Source organism: Antennarius striatus, chromosome 14 (assembly GCF_040054535.1).
Source record: "Antennarius striatus isolate MH-2024 chromosome 14, ASM4005453v1, whole genome shotgun sequence".
Classification (NCBI taxonomy): domain Eukaryota; kingdom Metazoa; phylum Chordata; class Actinopteri; order Lophiiformes; family Antennariidae; genus Antennarius; species Antennarius striatus.
Window position 1 is genome coordinate 19,368,570 of NC_090789.1, and position 16,599 is coordinate 19,385,168.

General features: G+C 43.8%; 2 protein-coding genes across 2 annotated transcripts; both read right to left on the reverse strand.

Moving 5' to 3' along the window:
* Positions 1–250: 250 nt before the first annotated feature.
* On the reverse strand, positions 251–7,375 carry sf3a3 (splicing factor 3a, subunit 3). The gene is made up of 17 exons (XM_068332388.1): positions 7,170–7,375; positions 7,038–7,085; positions 5,197–5,249; positions 4,517–4,622; positions 4,360–4,432; positions 4,156–4,247; positions 3,989–4,071; positions 3,766–3,904; positions 3,621–3,689; positions 3,471–3,538; positions 2,674–2,781; positions 2,519–2,588; positions 2,265–2,429; positions 1,791–1,901; positions 1,575–1,665; positions 1,431–1,486; positions 251–1,344 (listed from the first exon to the last, which is right to left on the reverse strand). Exons 1-17 carry the CDS (start codon positions 7,263–7,265, stop codon positions 1,267–1,269), a joined length of 1,506 nt encoding a protein of 501 aa, XP_068188489.1. The 5' UTR covers positions 7,266–7,375; the 3' UTR covers positions 251–1,266.
* A 107-nt stretch (positions 7,376–7,482) lies between these two features.
* si:ch211-152p11.4 (regulator of G-protein signaling 8) lies at positions 7,483–14,793 on the reverse strand. Its single transcript, XM_068332390.1, has 6 exons — positions 14,533–14,793; positions 11,807–12,336; positions 11,387–11,436; positions 11,024–11,157; positions 9,720–9,886; positions 7,483–8,485 (listed from the first exon to the last, which is right to left on the reverse strand). The coding sequence occupies exons 2-6, from the start codon at positions 12,290–12,292 to the stop codon at positions 8,249–8,251; spliced, it is 1,074 nt and encodes a 357-aa protein (XP_068188491.1). The 5' UTR covers positions 12,293–12,336; positions 14,533–14,793; the 3' UTR covers positions 7,483–8,248.
* Between the last annotated feature and the right edge of the window lie 1,806 nt (positions 14,794–16,599).

The window sequence follows — 16,599 nt, forward strand, 5'->3', positions numbered from 1 at the left end:
TCTGTTAGTGTAGTGTCTGTCTTGTGGTATGTCCTGTGATGTGTTTCTTTTTCTCCTGGTCTTTATTCAATTTTTCCAGTATTAATTCGTTAAGTAATGCCTGCACAGTGGATATGTACAATTTCCTCCGCGATTATTAAAGTATCTATCTATCTATCTAAGTCCAACAACATTTAACCATTTAAATAACAAAAATCATTTTAATCCGTTCCAGCCTGTAAAAACTCCCCAAACCCTTTAAATTATGAAAACTAAACATTTTTATCAACCAAAAGACATGCAAAGTTTACCTGTGTATAATTAATTATATATGTTACGTGAACAATGACAAAGAAAAGAAATGCAAAAGTCAGAAAACACACAAGCTACATCTTTACTCCACCAATGAGAATGAGATCCGGTCTCACTGATGTTGTATCCATCCACCAACACGTGGTAAAGAACAAGATCCGGTCTCACTGATGTTGTATCCATCCACCAACATGTGATGGATACAGTCGGCACATGGACGGTCTGGCTGTTGGACGACTGGACACACACTTACCAGGTAAAGATTCATCAGAATGAATGAGAATGATTTCCTTTCCTTCCTTTCCAGCTTCACACAGTGAACCCACACAGTGGGTTACAGAATATGGGTTCACTGTGTTACTGTCATACATACAGAATACGGGTTGACTGCTTTACTGTCATTCATAGTGTGTGCGCACTGTTACTTTCATACTGAGTGTGTGCACACTGTGTTACTGTCATATATACAGAATGTGGGTTCACTGTGTTACTGTCATACATACAATGTGGGCACAGTGTTACTGTCATATATGTAGAAGTTGGTTCAGTATTGACAGCAGACATTCCTTGAAGAACATGTGAACACAGGAACATCAGTGGAACCTCACCATCTTCACTGCATGAGGAAAACTCTCTGATGTTCTGTTTATACTCAGAGCTTTCCAACCTGTTCTTAGGTTGAATGTTGTGATGTTCTGAAAGTTCACTTCCAGCATTTGATAAGTCATGTAGTGTGTTTCACACAGACCAAAGCACACATGTAAAATTATTGGCGCCTCCTGGTAAATTCATCTTTAAACGACGTTCCACAGCACTCTGAAAAAATGTGATGTTTATTATAATGATCAATGGTTGCCACATTTTGAACTGATCGCACAAGGGGGTGTATAACATTACTACAGACAAATAACCTGTAAAAAATAAAAAATAACCTGTATGATTACAAAAATCTTGAACTATTGTCGCCGTGTCTTTCTACAGGAGGCCTTGTCTCTTCAGATCTTCGTACGTCTTCTTGTTGACGACATTTCCGCTGGAGTCTTCGTACTCCTCCTAGAAATGTAATATTGTATGGCGTCAATATTGTCCGATGACCACGTAACGTGATACTATCTATAATCCTGACTCCACGCACTCACCTCTGTGTCCGGCTGCCAACGCTCCGAAGCCTTCTGGGTCTTCAGCTTCGCCCACACTGGAGCAAAAAACACAAACCACTGATCAAAACCAACTTTGAACATTTTTCGCGACACGGATTTCATCACCGAGCTCCAGAGTCTTACAAGACACAGCGTCCTCAATCTGTGTGACGTTGGCAAAGTGAGCTGTGTTGGGGATTCCAAGACAGCGCATACCGTGAGCATGCCTCCACTCCTGCAGAATAAACAGCAAAAAACACGGTTAGCTGCAAAGGAATGCAGTTACTATAAACAGGATTATATTTAGGTGCTCCGATAAACTGCCTTCTCTGTGGATCTTCAAGTCAAACCACCACTTACTGCAAAGTGTCGCTGGAAGGCTTTGGGGCCTCTGTAGTTGAAGTTTCCACAGATCTCACAGTTGTAATTGATGTTCAAGCCGTGGAGTTTATACAGCCAGTAGGGAATGGGCTGAGGGCAGGAAGCAGCGTCAGGTTCATTCAGAGAAATCAAAACACGATGATACGGACAAACGAGAAGTTTTTCAAGATCTCATGAGAAATGTGTTAGATGACATTACAACACAGCAGCAGACAGGCTAAAACCTGCTGCAGCGAAACATTTCACAAACACAATAGAGTTAGCCTAGAGCTGCTAGGAGCAACACCTGTCCACTAGGTGGAGTGAAGAACCACCACTGGGCAGCGATCGAAGCCACAAGATAACGTCAAAAGTCCTGAAAAGCTATGATAGTGGTGGTTAGCTGCTGGCTGTAGACATGCTAACATTAGCTGGGGTACTGGTTGCACACATGCTAACGTTAGCTGGGGTTACCTTGCCATCCCAGCCCAGAGGCAAATTCTTGGGATTGTAGATGATCTCGTTGTCTTCGTCTTCACTCTCGCTCTCGCTGAGCTGCTCCTCCTCCTCTTCCTCGCGCTCCTCTCCAGTTCGAGCCTGTTTCCTTTGGACGTTTTCATGAGTCAGCTGCCTCTGCTCCTGTGAGCACCGACAGGACAACTCAGTAAGCCGGGTGAGATCCTTTTAGTGTACATCTTCAAAAGAGGAGTGATAACACAATGACTCACCCCGAGGATCTCCACGTATTCGTACACTTGCGCCTCCAGGAAGCCAATTTCCTTGTTTCGCTCTGTGTCTCTAGAGTGATGGATGGAGAAGTTTGTGAATCAAGAGAAAACAAATATGACGTCTGGATTACACAAAGTTACAAACACCCACTAACTTCTTGGGGCCTTTGGCTTTGGGGTTCTTGGCAAACAGTGAGGGGTCCAGAGATTCCAGGGATTTTCCTTTGGTGCTGAAGAGTCTCTGAGCTCTCTCCTCCAGGGTCCTATTGAACATGAGAACATGATCCGGCGTCAGAAGGTGAATGTAATGTAAAGGTGAAGCTCCAGAGAAGTTCCACAGACTAAGAAAAGCCACCCAACCAGCATCAACACAAGGATCAGACTAAACAGAAGACGTTTAGCTTAAATCGTAGTAAAAGAAGTTCAACTGCACAACTCATTCCATCATCTCTCCCCCTCCCTTATATATACACACATATAAATTTAATTCAGTATATACATGTACACACACACACTTTCCACACTATAAGGCACACTGGACTATAAGGCGCACCTTTAATGAATGACCCATTTAAACAACGCCCCCTCACTACTGTTGTCAGGGAGCGTTGTCCTGCCAGATTACCGGCCAGAGTGCCTTCTGAAGGCGCCCCCTGGTGTCGTAGTGTGGCATGACTGCTGGACAGACCGCCGACTTTTTTTCAGCGATCTTGTTTTTAACCAATATTAATATTAATATTAATCCATATATAAGGTGCATCGGATTATAAAGTGCACTGTAGGTGTATGGGAAGATTATAGGCTTTTAGGTGCGCCTTATAGTGCGGAAAATACTGTACACACAAAAAGGAGGTTCAGGTGTAGAGTTTCATTTTCTGTTTATTCCTTTTACTTTAGTTTTTGCACCATTATTTTCTGTATGTCTGGACGTTCTGCATACAAACACACTCACCCTCCACATTTCAGTCCTAAAGCCATGAGAGCAGACTTCAGTCTGTCCAGACCCAAGGAAGCCAACTCCTGTGGGGAGAATTGATCAAACCAGCATTAAGACCAACGTTCAATCTGAGCTTTAAAATATCTAGAGATCTTTTGTTTTCACCTCCCAGGAGGAGAACGCAGAGAGGTCCAGATGAGCTCCAGCGTGGGTCAGAGCGCTGCTCGTCTCTTTCTGCATTTCAAAACGACAGGTTAGACGACACCACAACAAAACCACCACAGAGGAAGAACTAGTCTGGAGAACTTACTGGCCATCCTGGAAAGGTCCCAATCTCCCATTTTTTCTCAAAGTCCATCAGAACCTTTCCGTAGAGTTCGTTCTGGTCCAGCAGAGGTTTGACCCGGTCTGTGTAGTCCTGAAGATACTCCAGCAGCATCTCCAAATACCTGTTATGTGACGTTCAATGAAATCAGTAAACCAGCACACTGTGTCCAGGGGTACCCTGAAGGAGACGGCTGACAGCAACCAACTTTTTGTACTCGGCGTTCTTTCTGTCCTTTGGGATGTCGAACAGCTGGTCGAACGACGACAGGTAGGTGATGTACTCGAGTTTCTATGGGGGGAGAGAGCATCATCAAATTACAACGGGCATCTCGGTCTGAACACACAAATAAACCAGACTCTGGCAGATCAAGACCTCAGCTCCCTTCAGGTTGATGTACTTCAGGTAGCAGTCATGGAGGTCGAGGTAGCGCCCATATCCTTCCTCGTCCGTGAACTCCACCAGGTCTGCGGACAGAGATGTCTCGCTCATTAAAGACGGGAAGCTTTGGCAGAGGCACAGTACCATGAAAATCACTAGAACTGGAATCGAACCGGTTGTGAGTGTGTTTGGACCTACTCTGGGCCTCCTCACTGGGGTTGTCCCTGGCCTTCATCATCTCCTCAAACTCTGCAGCCATGGGAATGGAAATCTATGAGAAGCACATCAAGATGTTAGCATTGTTCCTTCTTTTAAACACGTTCCAGACCACTCTGAGCGATTCGAGTCCAACTACCTCATTTGGGCGCTTCCTGTGAAACTCCTTTATCTGTTTCAGTCTGTTGTAGAACTCTGCAAACTCATTGGGTCCCGAGATGGCAGCGAGTTCATCTCGTCTCATCCTAACAAAGAGAAAAAGAGGTCGGACTAATTACGGTTTTAAAAATACAAACATTTAATAAATGAGAAGGGACAGGTGTGAGGCTATCAGGGTCGTTAGGGTTACATAATGAAATTTAACTTTACAGCCATACTGGCAAAAGAATGATAAGTACAATGGAAGACAAAACGAGTCATATTATGAAAAACACGGTGTTCCTGGTCTCTACATATACTGGTCCTCTCTAACCCTACCAACCCCTAGAACCTGGAAAACAAACAAAATGAGAACAGTGTAGTAGAACGTCTGATAGATATTAAAGAGGCAGTCACAGACTGCAACATCCCGCAACACCCCTGAATCCAAAATTTTGCATTGACTGACTTGCATAGGTCAAAGATCAAAGCTCGTGCTCTGACCTACTGTCATTGATCAAATCTAATATTTTTAAGGACTCGGATTTGATTGTTTTTAGGACCCCAGTGGGTAAAAGCAGTCGGTATCTATCAGACAAAAACAACGACTCCTCCTCTGTACCTACATCGGAGTGTCGGGGAACACACACAGTGTGAGTTTAGACACTGGAAGAGACTCACCCGTCTTTGTCTTCATAGGAATCTCTTAGATTGGCACCGACTTCCATATATCTCTGTGGAAACAAAAACATGCTGGAGTTGTTTCCATGCTGGGCAGCGACAAGAATTCAGAAACACAGTGGTGTGAAAAAAGTATCAGCCTCCCTCCAGGTTATAGAGAATGTTCATATCACACCTCCCTTATTTACGCCCCTGCGATCGTCAGTTTTTCTGTTCCAAACTGACCCTGGCCCCCCATCAGAGAAGGGAAAAAAGATTTGGCCCCAACAGGAAAAAGTTTGGAGACCCTGATATATACGCTACAGATTTCCAGTGACCAAGGAGGAGAGCAGCCCCAGCATCTCACTGAGCTCCCATCATGCTTCACTTCGGGTAGCGGGGTTCATACAGCATCACCATTTTTCTCTAGACATACTGCTGGTCCAGAGCCCCCCCCCCCCCCCCCCTCATGTGAGAGGAGTTAAAGAACACCTCTCTGAACACATTGACCTCCATTCCCACCGTTCACACCTGAGTGCAGCTCACTATCACAGCTCACTAATACAACTCACTATTACAGCTCGCCTGAAAGGGGGGGGGGGGACTCGTGTGTGTGAATGGGCACGACTCCTAACGAGAAAACTGAGTTGTTTGTAGGTTTTCTGGTCCTCTGAAACTTCTTGAACCATCCTAAAGTCTAGTTTATTCTCTTTTTTTTTTGGTTGACTGAGAACCATCTCTCTCACACACACACACACACACACACACACACACACACACACACACACACACACTTGTTGTAGTCTGATCTATTTCACCTGTTCTTCTTTGGTTATTAACAGGTAGTGCATTATATAGTTTCTTAATAAATACATCATTCAATTTGTCTCGACAGAATTTACTTACAACTGTATTAAGGACAGTTCAGCTGCTGATGCTACCATTACATTAACCTGCTGATGCTAACACTACATTAACCTGCTGATGCTAACACTACTACATTAACCTGCTGATGCTAACACTACATTAACCTGCTGATGCTAACACTACTACATTAACCTGCTGATGCTAACACTACATTAACCTGCTGATGCTAACACTACATTAACCTGCTGATGCTAACATTACATTAACCTGCTGATGCTAACACTACATTAACCTGCTGATGCTAACACTACTATATTAACCTGCTGATGCTAACATTACATTAACCTGCTGATGCTAACATTACATTAACCTGCTGATGCTAACATTACATTAACCTGCTGATGCTAACATTAATTTAACCTGCTGATGCTAACATTACATTAACCTGCTGATGCTAACATTACATTAACCTGCCGGTGCTAACATTAATTTAACCTGCTGATGCTAACATTACATTAACCTGCTGATGCTAACATTACATTAACCTGCCGGTGCTAACATTACATTAACCTGCTGATGCTAACACTACATTAACCTGCTGATGCTAACATTACATTAACCTGCTGATGCTAACATTACATTAACCTGCTGATGCTAACATTACATTAACCTGCCGGTGCTAACATTACATTAACCTGCTGATGCTAACATTACATTAACCTGCTGATGCTAACATTACATTAACCTGCCGGTGCTAACATTACATTAACCTGCTGATGCTAACATTACATTAACCTGCTGATGCTAACATTACATTAACCTGCCGGTGCTAACATTACATTAACCTGCCGGTGCTAACATTACATTAACCTGCTGATGCTAACATTACATTAACCTGCTGATGCTAACACTACATTAACCTGCCGGTGCTAACATTACATTAACCTGCCGGTACTAACATTAACCATCTGTAAAGAATTTAATGTTTTGCTTACGTCCAGCATCGCTCTGGTTCGGTGGTCGGAGTTAATCTGTTCCCGCAGCTGTTAAAAGAAGAAACGACATGAAGCCATCAACAGACGAGCAGACGGCCCCGACGCTCCCCGTCCGTTAGCATCCCCGCTCACCGTGGACTTCTTGTGGAGCATCTCTTTGGTCTTCGCGTCCATCAGCCGCTCCTTTTCTTCGTGGTAGCGACGCTGTTGCTCTAAAATTGTCTCCATGGTTGGAGGTTTCGTAAAGTTCAGTAAAAACGAGTCTGGGTCGCTAACTAGCTTAACAATCAAGCGCGTATTTTAATGGCGTAGAATGAACCGGCGGCGGTCCGTCACTGTTCTCCGTTCGGGGGGAAACAAGAGCAGGCAGAACGTTCCGGGGAGGAACCGATCACTTCCGCAAGGATCTAGTTTTACTGTCATACAGAGAAACATGGTGTGAATGGATTTATTAATTACAGCATGATTGAAAACGTCATTTATACATTCCAGATACAGATTTACATGTGGTTCCGGTTAACATCCAGGAGGCTCTGTTGCTATACCAACTGGTGATCCAGTTCAGGAGCGGCACTTGTGTGAAACAAGCAGGTGTGATGGTGTGTGTAGGGGACTCTCACAAGATTCAAGTTTGACTCTCATCAAACTTTACAATGACTGAAAACTTCCCCAGACTTGAATCAATAGGAGTCCTTTAACACAGTTAAATTACACAGTATTGAGTAACAATTCAGCAACTTGTTCCTTGCTGAACTCGTTTTTCCTCTGCTAGCGGAGGTTTTACTGAACCATGGCAACGCTGGTCAAGAACAGGAATTTTATTGATTGTGTGTTATGGCTAATGTTCACTGTGTAAAGAAAAACCTCAGGTTTCCTGAAGTCTAACTGGATCTACAGCTGTAGCTCAAGGGCAAGAAGAAAAAACAAGACAAGAAATGAAAAGAAGACTTTTTTTTTATCTGATTCCCCAAAACATCAAACCTGTGTTTGTAGAAGAGAACAGGACTTGTGACATGGCTAACTCAGCCTAAAGACATTTACAATAAATTGAATAGTACTCCCAAGTTCTTGAATTATTAATTTACCTATAAACAGTGTGCGTATGTGTGCGTGTGCGTGTGTGTGTGTGTGTGTGAGCGCACGTGCACACGGGTGCATGTGTGTGTGTTTACACCATTAAACCAACAACCTGCAGCAGCTCCATCTTTGTGCTAATGATCAACCCGTCCTGAAAACCAGTTAGTCAGTGTTCCTGCTTCAGAGTTCAGGCGTGGCTTCTCCTCGGCCTCTTGCATTAAGGACAGGTAGGTGTCCGACTGGAGGAAGCGTGGATAACAGTCTGTGTCCAGGAGTGAGTAGATGCCTTTCTGGGCGAGGGACAGGGACGTGTGGGAGGGAGCCTGCAGCAGCTCGATGGTCAGATCCCTCGTCTTACAGTCAAGGTTCACCTGAAACGAGAAAAACACTTCCACATTCATCCACTGGCCCGTTCAGATCTTTCTGATCACCTGAAACATCTCCTGACCTTTTATTTATTTTCAGAGATGGGAGAGATTGTGAGGGGAATGACGGTGTTCATTTGTTATTATTAGAATTTTGTCAATGATTTAACACAATGAATCCATTATCTATTTTTATTACTAATTTCACAAAATACATTGATTATTATTTATAGTAATATTCTCCAAGCTACAGAGGATAAATTAAGGTTTGCTTGAGACCCTTTAAAAAGGTTCTAAAGAATGTTATGATGAAGTTTTAAAAAAAATCTAAAATGATTTCTGCCTTTTCTGGTGCCTTGAAAACTTACATCAAACATCTACCTTACTTTGAAAAAAGTAAGAGATGAAGTAAAAGTACAGTCAAACCTCGGTTTTCGAACGCTTCTGTTCTCGACCAAATCGGTTTTCGACCAGAGAATCCAAGAATTTTACGTCTCTGAACTCGACCAAAATTCGGCTCTCGACCAAACCGAAAGAAGCCGAGCGTACCTGAACACAACTCACTCAGGAGCGTACCTGAACGCGACTCACTCAGGAGCGTACCTGAACGCGACTCACTCGGGAGCCGAGCGAACTGCCCAGGAGGCTTCCTCCGTAGCGCATTTGTGTTCAAAGTTTGATAGGATGTCTTTTATTAAAATAAAACAGTATCTATTTCTACCCTTTTATTTATGGTAAACAGTGCAGTTTATGGTGTAAAATAGTTTAAAAAAAAACTTAGAAAAAGTTGTTTTTTAGACTTGGAACAGATTAAAATGATTTACATTAATTATAATGGGAAAAATAGTTTCGGATTTCGAACAACTCGCTTTTGGAACAGCCTTCTGGAGCGGATTATGTTCCAAAACCGAGGGTTGACTGTAACTTTGAGAAAAGTAAAAGAGATGAAGAGGGAAAGAGAACGAGAGGGAGAGAGAGAGAGAGAGAAATTTAATTTGGACAATAGTTTATTCGTGTTTGAACTGATGAATCAGTGTTTAAATATTGAAGTGATCATTATGACAGTTATTCTCTTACCAGACACACACACACACACACACACAGACACACACACACACACACACACACACTCAGTTGTGTTGGCCTATCAGACGCAGGATCAGACGACGTTCTATTCACACTAGGAGAACTGGGCATCTGGTTCTATTGCAGTTTGAGCCAACATGAAACCAGCCCGTACCTCCCGGGGGGCTCCTGGCTGGATGTAGGTGCTGCAGATGTCCTTGGCTCTCCTGTGCAGAGTGAAGTTGTTGGACGAGTGTCTGTACTGCTCACAGGCCAGGTAGAACTGCAGGTTCTCCTCGCTGAACTCCGAGCGAAGGAACGCTCCAAAAACTGAAACACCATCTAAGAGGAGGAAGGTTCTTTGAGTTTAACCACAGCATGGAAGTAATAACAGATGGACACACTCACACACAATCCGTAAGGCCATCAACACATTCACACTGAAACAGCACTGTAAAACCTTACACACTTCCCCTCATATGTTTGCACAGGCCGTTAGTCAGAGACGGGTCAGGATAACTTTCTGTCTTCACCTAGAAAAATCTAATTTCACCAAGGAGGGCTCTAAGTGACCATAAACTAATTTCATATAGTTTTTAGAAAGTTTCCAGTGATTTCTGTAGAGAGGTGGATCAATGAACCATAAACCAACAACCCATCCCATATTTCGTATTCAAATATGGAACCGGTTGTTGGTGGTAATTACTTACCACAAAAGATTTGGTAAGTAATTAAATAACATTACTTTAACATTGTGATAACCGGATTACTTCTCTGAATACATTTAAAGTGGTAACTTGTACTTTGTCATTTGTACTGTTACAGAGGTGTTGACGGTCTGGTCTAGGTTAGGGTTAGGTTATGTTTAGGTTAGGGTTATGTTTAGGTTAGGATTAGGTTTATGTTAGGGTTATGGTTAGTAAAGTCAGCAAAATTACATCCTGTTGGTGTTTCAGAGATTTAAGGCTTTAATGATGTTAGACTGCTGTAGGTTGTGGGTGCAGTCACAGATGGCAATGTGCACTAATAATTTTGGGGATTACTGCAGGTGACGTCATCGCTGTTTTCCTCATTCAAAACAGACTGATTTCATCACCTGCGTCTAGTCAATCATTACTCAGAATGATTTTTTTTCTCAGATTTTTATTCCTTATTGCTTCTTGCCACCTTTTAATGCACCCGACACCTGGTCAAGTTCCTCGCGTGGTAAACGTTACTGTACCTGGCAATGAATTATTTTCTGATTCTGATCATTTTTCTGATGGATCTGCAGACTCTGAATCGTCTCGGTCCTCTAGCATAGTGGGGACCGAGGTACTCACCAGGTAAGGGGTTGGGGATGGATGGATGGATGGATGGATGAATGGATGAGTGGATGCATGGATGGATGTTAACAGTAACAGTAATATGCCCAATCTAATGGTGCTCACACTCCATTCAGTGATATTTTCTGAAACATCAACACTACACTGTACTCACTTTGACTGGCCAGCAGTGCATTCAGGGACTGGCCCCACTCCTCCAGCTCCTCCCGACTGATTTTCCTCTTCCGACTGTGGCCCACCTGACTCCACTGACGCATAAATTGCAGACGAGACCTCCTCTCTCTAGCGCTACAATCATGAGGACAGGGCGGCACAGGTTAGCAGAAGAACCAAGACATGGCTGTGACATCACTCAAAAAGTGTCAGGAGCACACCTTCAGGAATACCGTTGGGTGTCGGTGATGTTGGTGCATGTCGGTGTGTGTGGTGTCGGTGAGTGTAATATTGGTGGTGTTCGAGAGTGTCAGTAGCAGTCAGTTGGTTTGGAACTGATGTGAAGGCAGGATCGTGTTGTTACCTGTCTTTTTGTTCTGAATTGAACAGGTTGGAGTTTGATGAATGAGGACTCTGGAACAGAAAGCACAAAGTGAAGAGAGGCATAAAACAATGTTTGCTAACATCACCAGGAATCACTAGACGTAAGCATGTACAGTGATAGGCGGCTAGGTGGAGCAGCGGGTAACGCTGTTGCCTCAGAGCAAGAAGGTTCCAGGTTCGATTCCTTTTTGTGCAGTTTTTTGCCTCAAACTTTCCTCCCATAAGCAAATATGCCGCTCAGGTGATGTGGTCACAACATATTGACATGTTGATGATGTTCTAACGTTACCAGTGACCGGAGACTGAACACCGTCCAGCAGGAACAAGCAAACCTAACCTAATCTAACCTTTCGTAAAAGTAACAGCACAAATAAATAAGAGTCTCTGACGGTTGTCCCACCTGACCAAACAGGCTCCTGAGGTGCAGTTTAGCCGATGACAGTTTGGGTTTGTTGTGAAGCTTGTTCCTGAAAGGGAAAGTATTGGAAGAAGATGAAGGGGACGGGGGAGGCAGCTCTTCTTGCTCCACGCTCTCGGTGCTGCCCTGGGCAGCCGGGGCCAGCTGGCCGTCGCTGTAGGCCTTGCAACCCGCGTTGATGGTGGCTACGCCGAGATGGACCGTGTCCCTTTTCCCCTGCACACTCAGGTTCTCCGCGCTGACACTGCGCTCCCTGTTCAGCTCTTTCTTCGCCGCCTCGCCGGGACTCCCTATCGGCTCCAGAATAGCTGGGCTGGTTAACGTGGCATCCAGCTCATCTACCTTGTTGCGAGGTGTGTAGGTGCCAGAGTCTCTGCTGTTCTGATGATCCGTGTTCCTCAGTGGCATCCGTTTCCATGGGAGGAAGTCAATTTCGAGCAGGGATCCCTCAGAACTGAATCTACGCATGGTGGCGCTATTAGAAGTGATGGGGAAGAGTAGAAGAGGAAGGGCTGCAAAAAGATGAGCGAGACAAGAAATAAGAGGTAAGAAAGAGATGGGCTGGTTAACGGAGCAGAGAGGAAGACTACTGAAACTATGGAAGTCAACCAATACATTACTATATCTACCCACGGAACAGCAGCACTTAAATACAGGTAGTCCTCAACATACAAACATAATTGGTTCCAAGAGGTTGTTGGTAAGTTGAATTCTTTGTAAGGCAATCTGAGGGAATTTAAATGTCATTACTGCTCTAAATACTAAAGGTCTATTCAGTAAGACTGACCAGAAACACAGGACATTAAAACAACACATAATAAATAAAATAGTGAAGTACCGCAATGTAACATCTCTATCTCCGCTGAATGAGATTTAGAGGCTAAGCTAAGCTTAAATCCACAGAGGATTTCCACCACACTTACATGAATGACAAGATGCCACTTTATGTTTGATTACTCTGTTTTATTTCTATTAAGTTTATCAGTTAACTCGACCAGTAGTTAACATCATATTAAAACACTCAGATTCAGTGTTCAGAGTTCGTGTCAGGTAATGTTTCCAGTCAGTAACCTAACCCATAAACAATGGTTCATGCATCCTGTACCAGCATTCAGATTAGTTTATCTTAAACTTTTGCTCCTTACATTTTAATCCTTGAGAAGAAGAAAAAGAAAACATTTCAAGGAACTCGCCACCAGTTTTAAGTGCATCCAACAACAGTCAAGTCAACTTTATTTATAAAGAGCTGAATCACACCCGTTGTGCAGTGAAGTTGGGTTGTGACTCATAGCGGGGCTAAATACTCAGGGTACTTAGTTACAGTAGGCCCTTGTTATTCGCGATTAATGCGTTCCAGGAACCACACACGATTAACGAATTCAGCGATAGACCTACAAACTATTTATCATCATTTAATTTAAACATTTATGACCCCCCCCCCATTCTGATATTAAACCACCTTCTATCTGTATTACCTTTAAAACACTGATAGACTGTTTAAAGCACTTTTGTGTCTCACAGAAGTTCGAGACTCACGGAACATAGCACACTTCCGGATGCTGTCAGCCAATAGAATATGCGCACTGTATCAAGTGACGAGTGCTGGAATTGCGTGAACGCAGCGGTGCTGCCCCCATGGGGGCTGTGGCAGAAAGGGAATGGCAGGACAATCTATAAATGTTCGTAAGTTGAAGATTACCTGTGTACATACATAAGGGCTCCATCACTCAGTTCATTAGCATTTCATGAGTCTTCATTCAAGACACTGGTGACTGAAGTGTGTGTTCAGAGACATCCAGGGTAGAGGTTGGGTTTGGGTTTTACCAACAGCAGATCAGCAGTTCAGGTGGTCTTCTTGCAGTAACCTCCACAGGTAGACACGGTCCAATACTGGACTCATGGTTAACCAAAGCTGTTCAAATCAATCCACTGGACTTTAAGAAAGCTCCTTGAAGACATTTCACCTCTCATCCAAGAGTCTTCTTTGGTTCTGGTGGTAGTTGGTGTTGCTTCAGCTTCTAACCTCTGAGGAGTGGCCAGCTGAGGCAACGCCAACCACCACCAGAGCTGAAGACGCCTCAACACCAAACACCACCAGAGCTGAAGACGCCTCAACACCAAACACCACCAGAACTGAAGACGCCTCAACACCAACAACCACCAGAGCTGAAGACGCCTCAACACCAACCACCATCAGAACTGAAGACGCCTCAACACCAACCACCACCAGAGCTGAAGACGCCTCAACACCAACCACCACCAGAACTGAAGACGCCTCAACACCAACCACCACCAGAACTGAAGACGCCTCAACACCAACCACCATCAGAGCTGAAGACGCCTCAACACCAACCACCACCAGAGCTGAAGACGCCTCAACACCAACCACCATCAGAACTGAAGACGCCTCAACACCAACCACCACCAGAGCTGAAGACGCCTCAACACCAACCACCATCAGAGCTGAAGACGCCTCTTGGACGAGAGGTGAAACATCTTCAAGGAACTTTCTACAAGTCCAGTGGATTGATTTGAACAACTTGGGATGAGCGTGTCCTCCATGAATGAGACCCCACACAGACCTTGTCCTCCCTTCATTTGATCCACACTCTGATCATCATATTTACTCACAAACAACATGAACCAATGAAGGACTACGATGCGAGTTCACGCCGCGCTCATGAATGGTGTTCAATGTGCGGTTCTACCTGGATGAGGTCCGTCAATAAGGAAGACCAGTCGAGTCGGTTCAGCCTGTGGCCCTCGGTCCTACCGGGTCCGCCTCACATACAGCTGTGGTCCATTAACGTGACCGTGACGTGACCTCCGGGGGACTTTAGTTCATGTCAGACACGAATCCTCCGCAACACAAACATGCGCACCGGAGAAGTCGGTGTGTGACGCGTTACTCAGCCCTCCGCTCCGGTACCGACACCAACCCACCGACACGACCCGACGGGCGGCGGAATGAGGACGGACGACCGGAAAAGTTGTTCCTGACAGTAGGCTTCCTCCTCCTCCCCGCCACACCTTCACCTACTGGAACCAACCGACACACACACACACACACACACACACACACACACACACACACACACACACACACACACACACACACACACACACACACACACACACACACACACACACACACACTGTAATTTACAATGTATCCCAATCTACCCATTAGTAAATCTAGTTCTAGTACTAGGCTTAATACCAGGACTAAGAAGTAGTAATACATTTATTTTCCAGTATAAATATTCGGATATGAACAATTTGTTTTTATTTGTTTGTTAACGTCCCTCTATAATGAAATGGGGGCGTTTATGTTGCATTCAAGGTCGTGGGTTATTGTACACTTGGAACTAGATTGTCAACAGAACTAAACAGTTAACAATCGAGACAGATTATGGTATTTAAAGCAACGCATCTACCAACAAATGTGTGTGTTAATGTTCTCCATGAGGACCTGTGTTCAGTGTGAGCTGGTTCCTTCCTTCCTGTAGATGGCAGAAGATATTTACTGGTGTGCAGCTGATTGGAGGGTTTGGTTTGACAACCAGTGTGAAGAAACTTGCCAGAAGGTTTCAGTGTAAACACAGTGGAAAGACAGGTGATCTGTAGTTTTATTAAAGCACCACAAAGGCAGCAGTTATTTGGTTCAACATTACGGCTTAGTTTTAGTCAGAAGAATGAATTCTATTTTGACTTTGGACTTCCGCAGTGAGTTCTCCATTTTTATAACATGTGACTCAGACACTAGTTGTGTGACTGGACTTTTATTTGGTTGCCTTGGAATGTTGTTAGTCATACGATCTGGAATCTATCACACATGATTGTGGTTGACTTCATGTGTTTAGGACCATAATACATTGAATTTGGAGCTGAACTGTTCAAAGAACAACCAGTGGAGCTTCTCATCCATTAGTTTGTTTCAGAGCTAACAAGAAAATCAATTTCTGTGGCACCTTTACTTCCAGTCTGGAGTTAGATACAGGGTGAGATTGTACAGGACACTGACAGTAAAATCATACCTGATTATGAAATCTGGGAGCAAAATTGTACAATAACCTACTGTATATACAACCAGTTTTTATTTTAATAAGCAGCTAGGAAGACAACATGATTGACTGTAAACCACCATTTTTAAAAATTCTTTATCTTGGTCAGACTTTATCATGTGATGGACTCAGGTTTTCCAGATTGAGACAAACTTGGGTTGGTTAATAATGTTCATCTCTGTTGGTTACATAACATATGCAAGATAGACGGATAGGCAGAGATTACTGATCACTCAAGATGGTCCTCAAATGTGAGTGCAATACACTGGCGACGCATCCGGGGTGTACCCTGCCTCTCACCCGTAGCCAGTTGGGATAGATTCCAGCAACCCCCATGACCTGCAAGGAGGAAAAGCAGCTGAAGATTGGATGAAAATATAACATTAATTTTCACTGCTAGGCAGATGATACCCAATTACATTTGTTAAATCTCAAAACCAGACTCAAAAGCTTCCTCTTTGATAAAGCTTACAATTAAGGATCAACAAAGACGTCTTTAGATGAGCTGCTATAGGCCTAGACTGCTGAGGGTATTTTTCTCTGTCTCTCCTGTTAAAGGGGGTTACACTATTTACTTTAGGAGCTTCTGTTATTTCTTTCTTTGCTTTTCTTGCTCTTAATTGTGTAAAATACTGCTGCTGTCTATGTGCTTCTGCTTGACAAGTGGGGAACAAGTATAGAAGACATCTGAAAGCCTGAAAATCCCAGCCT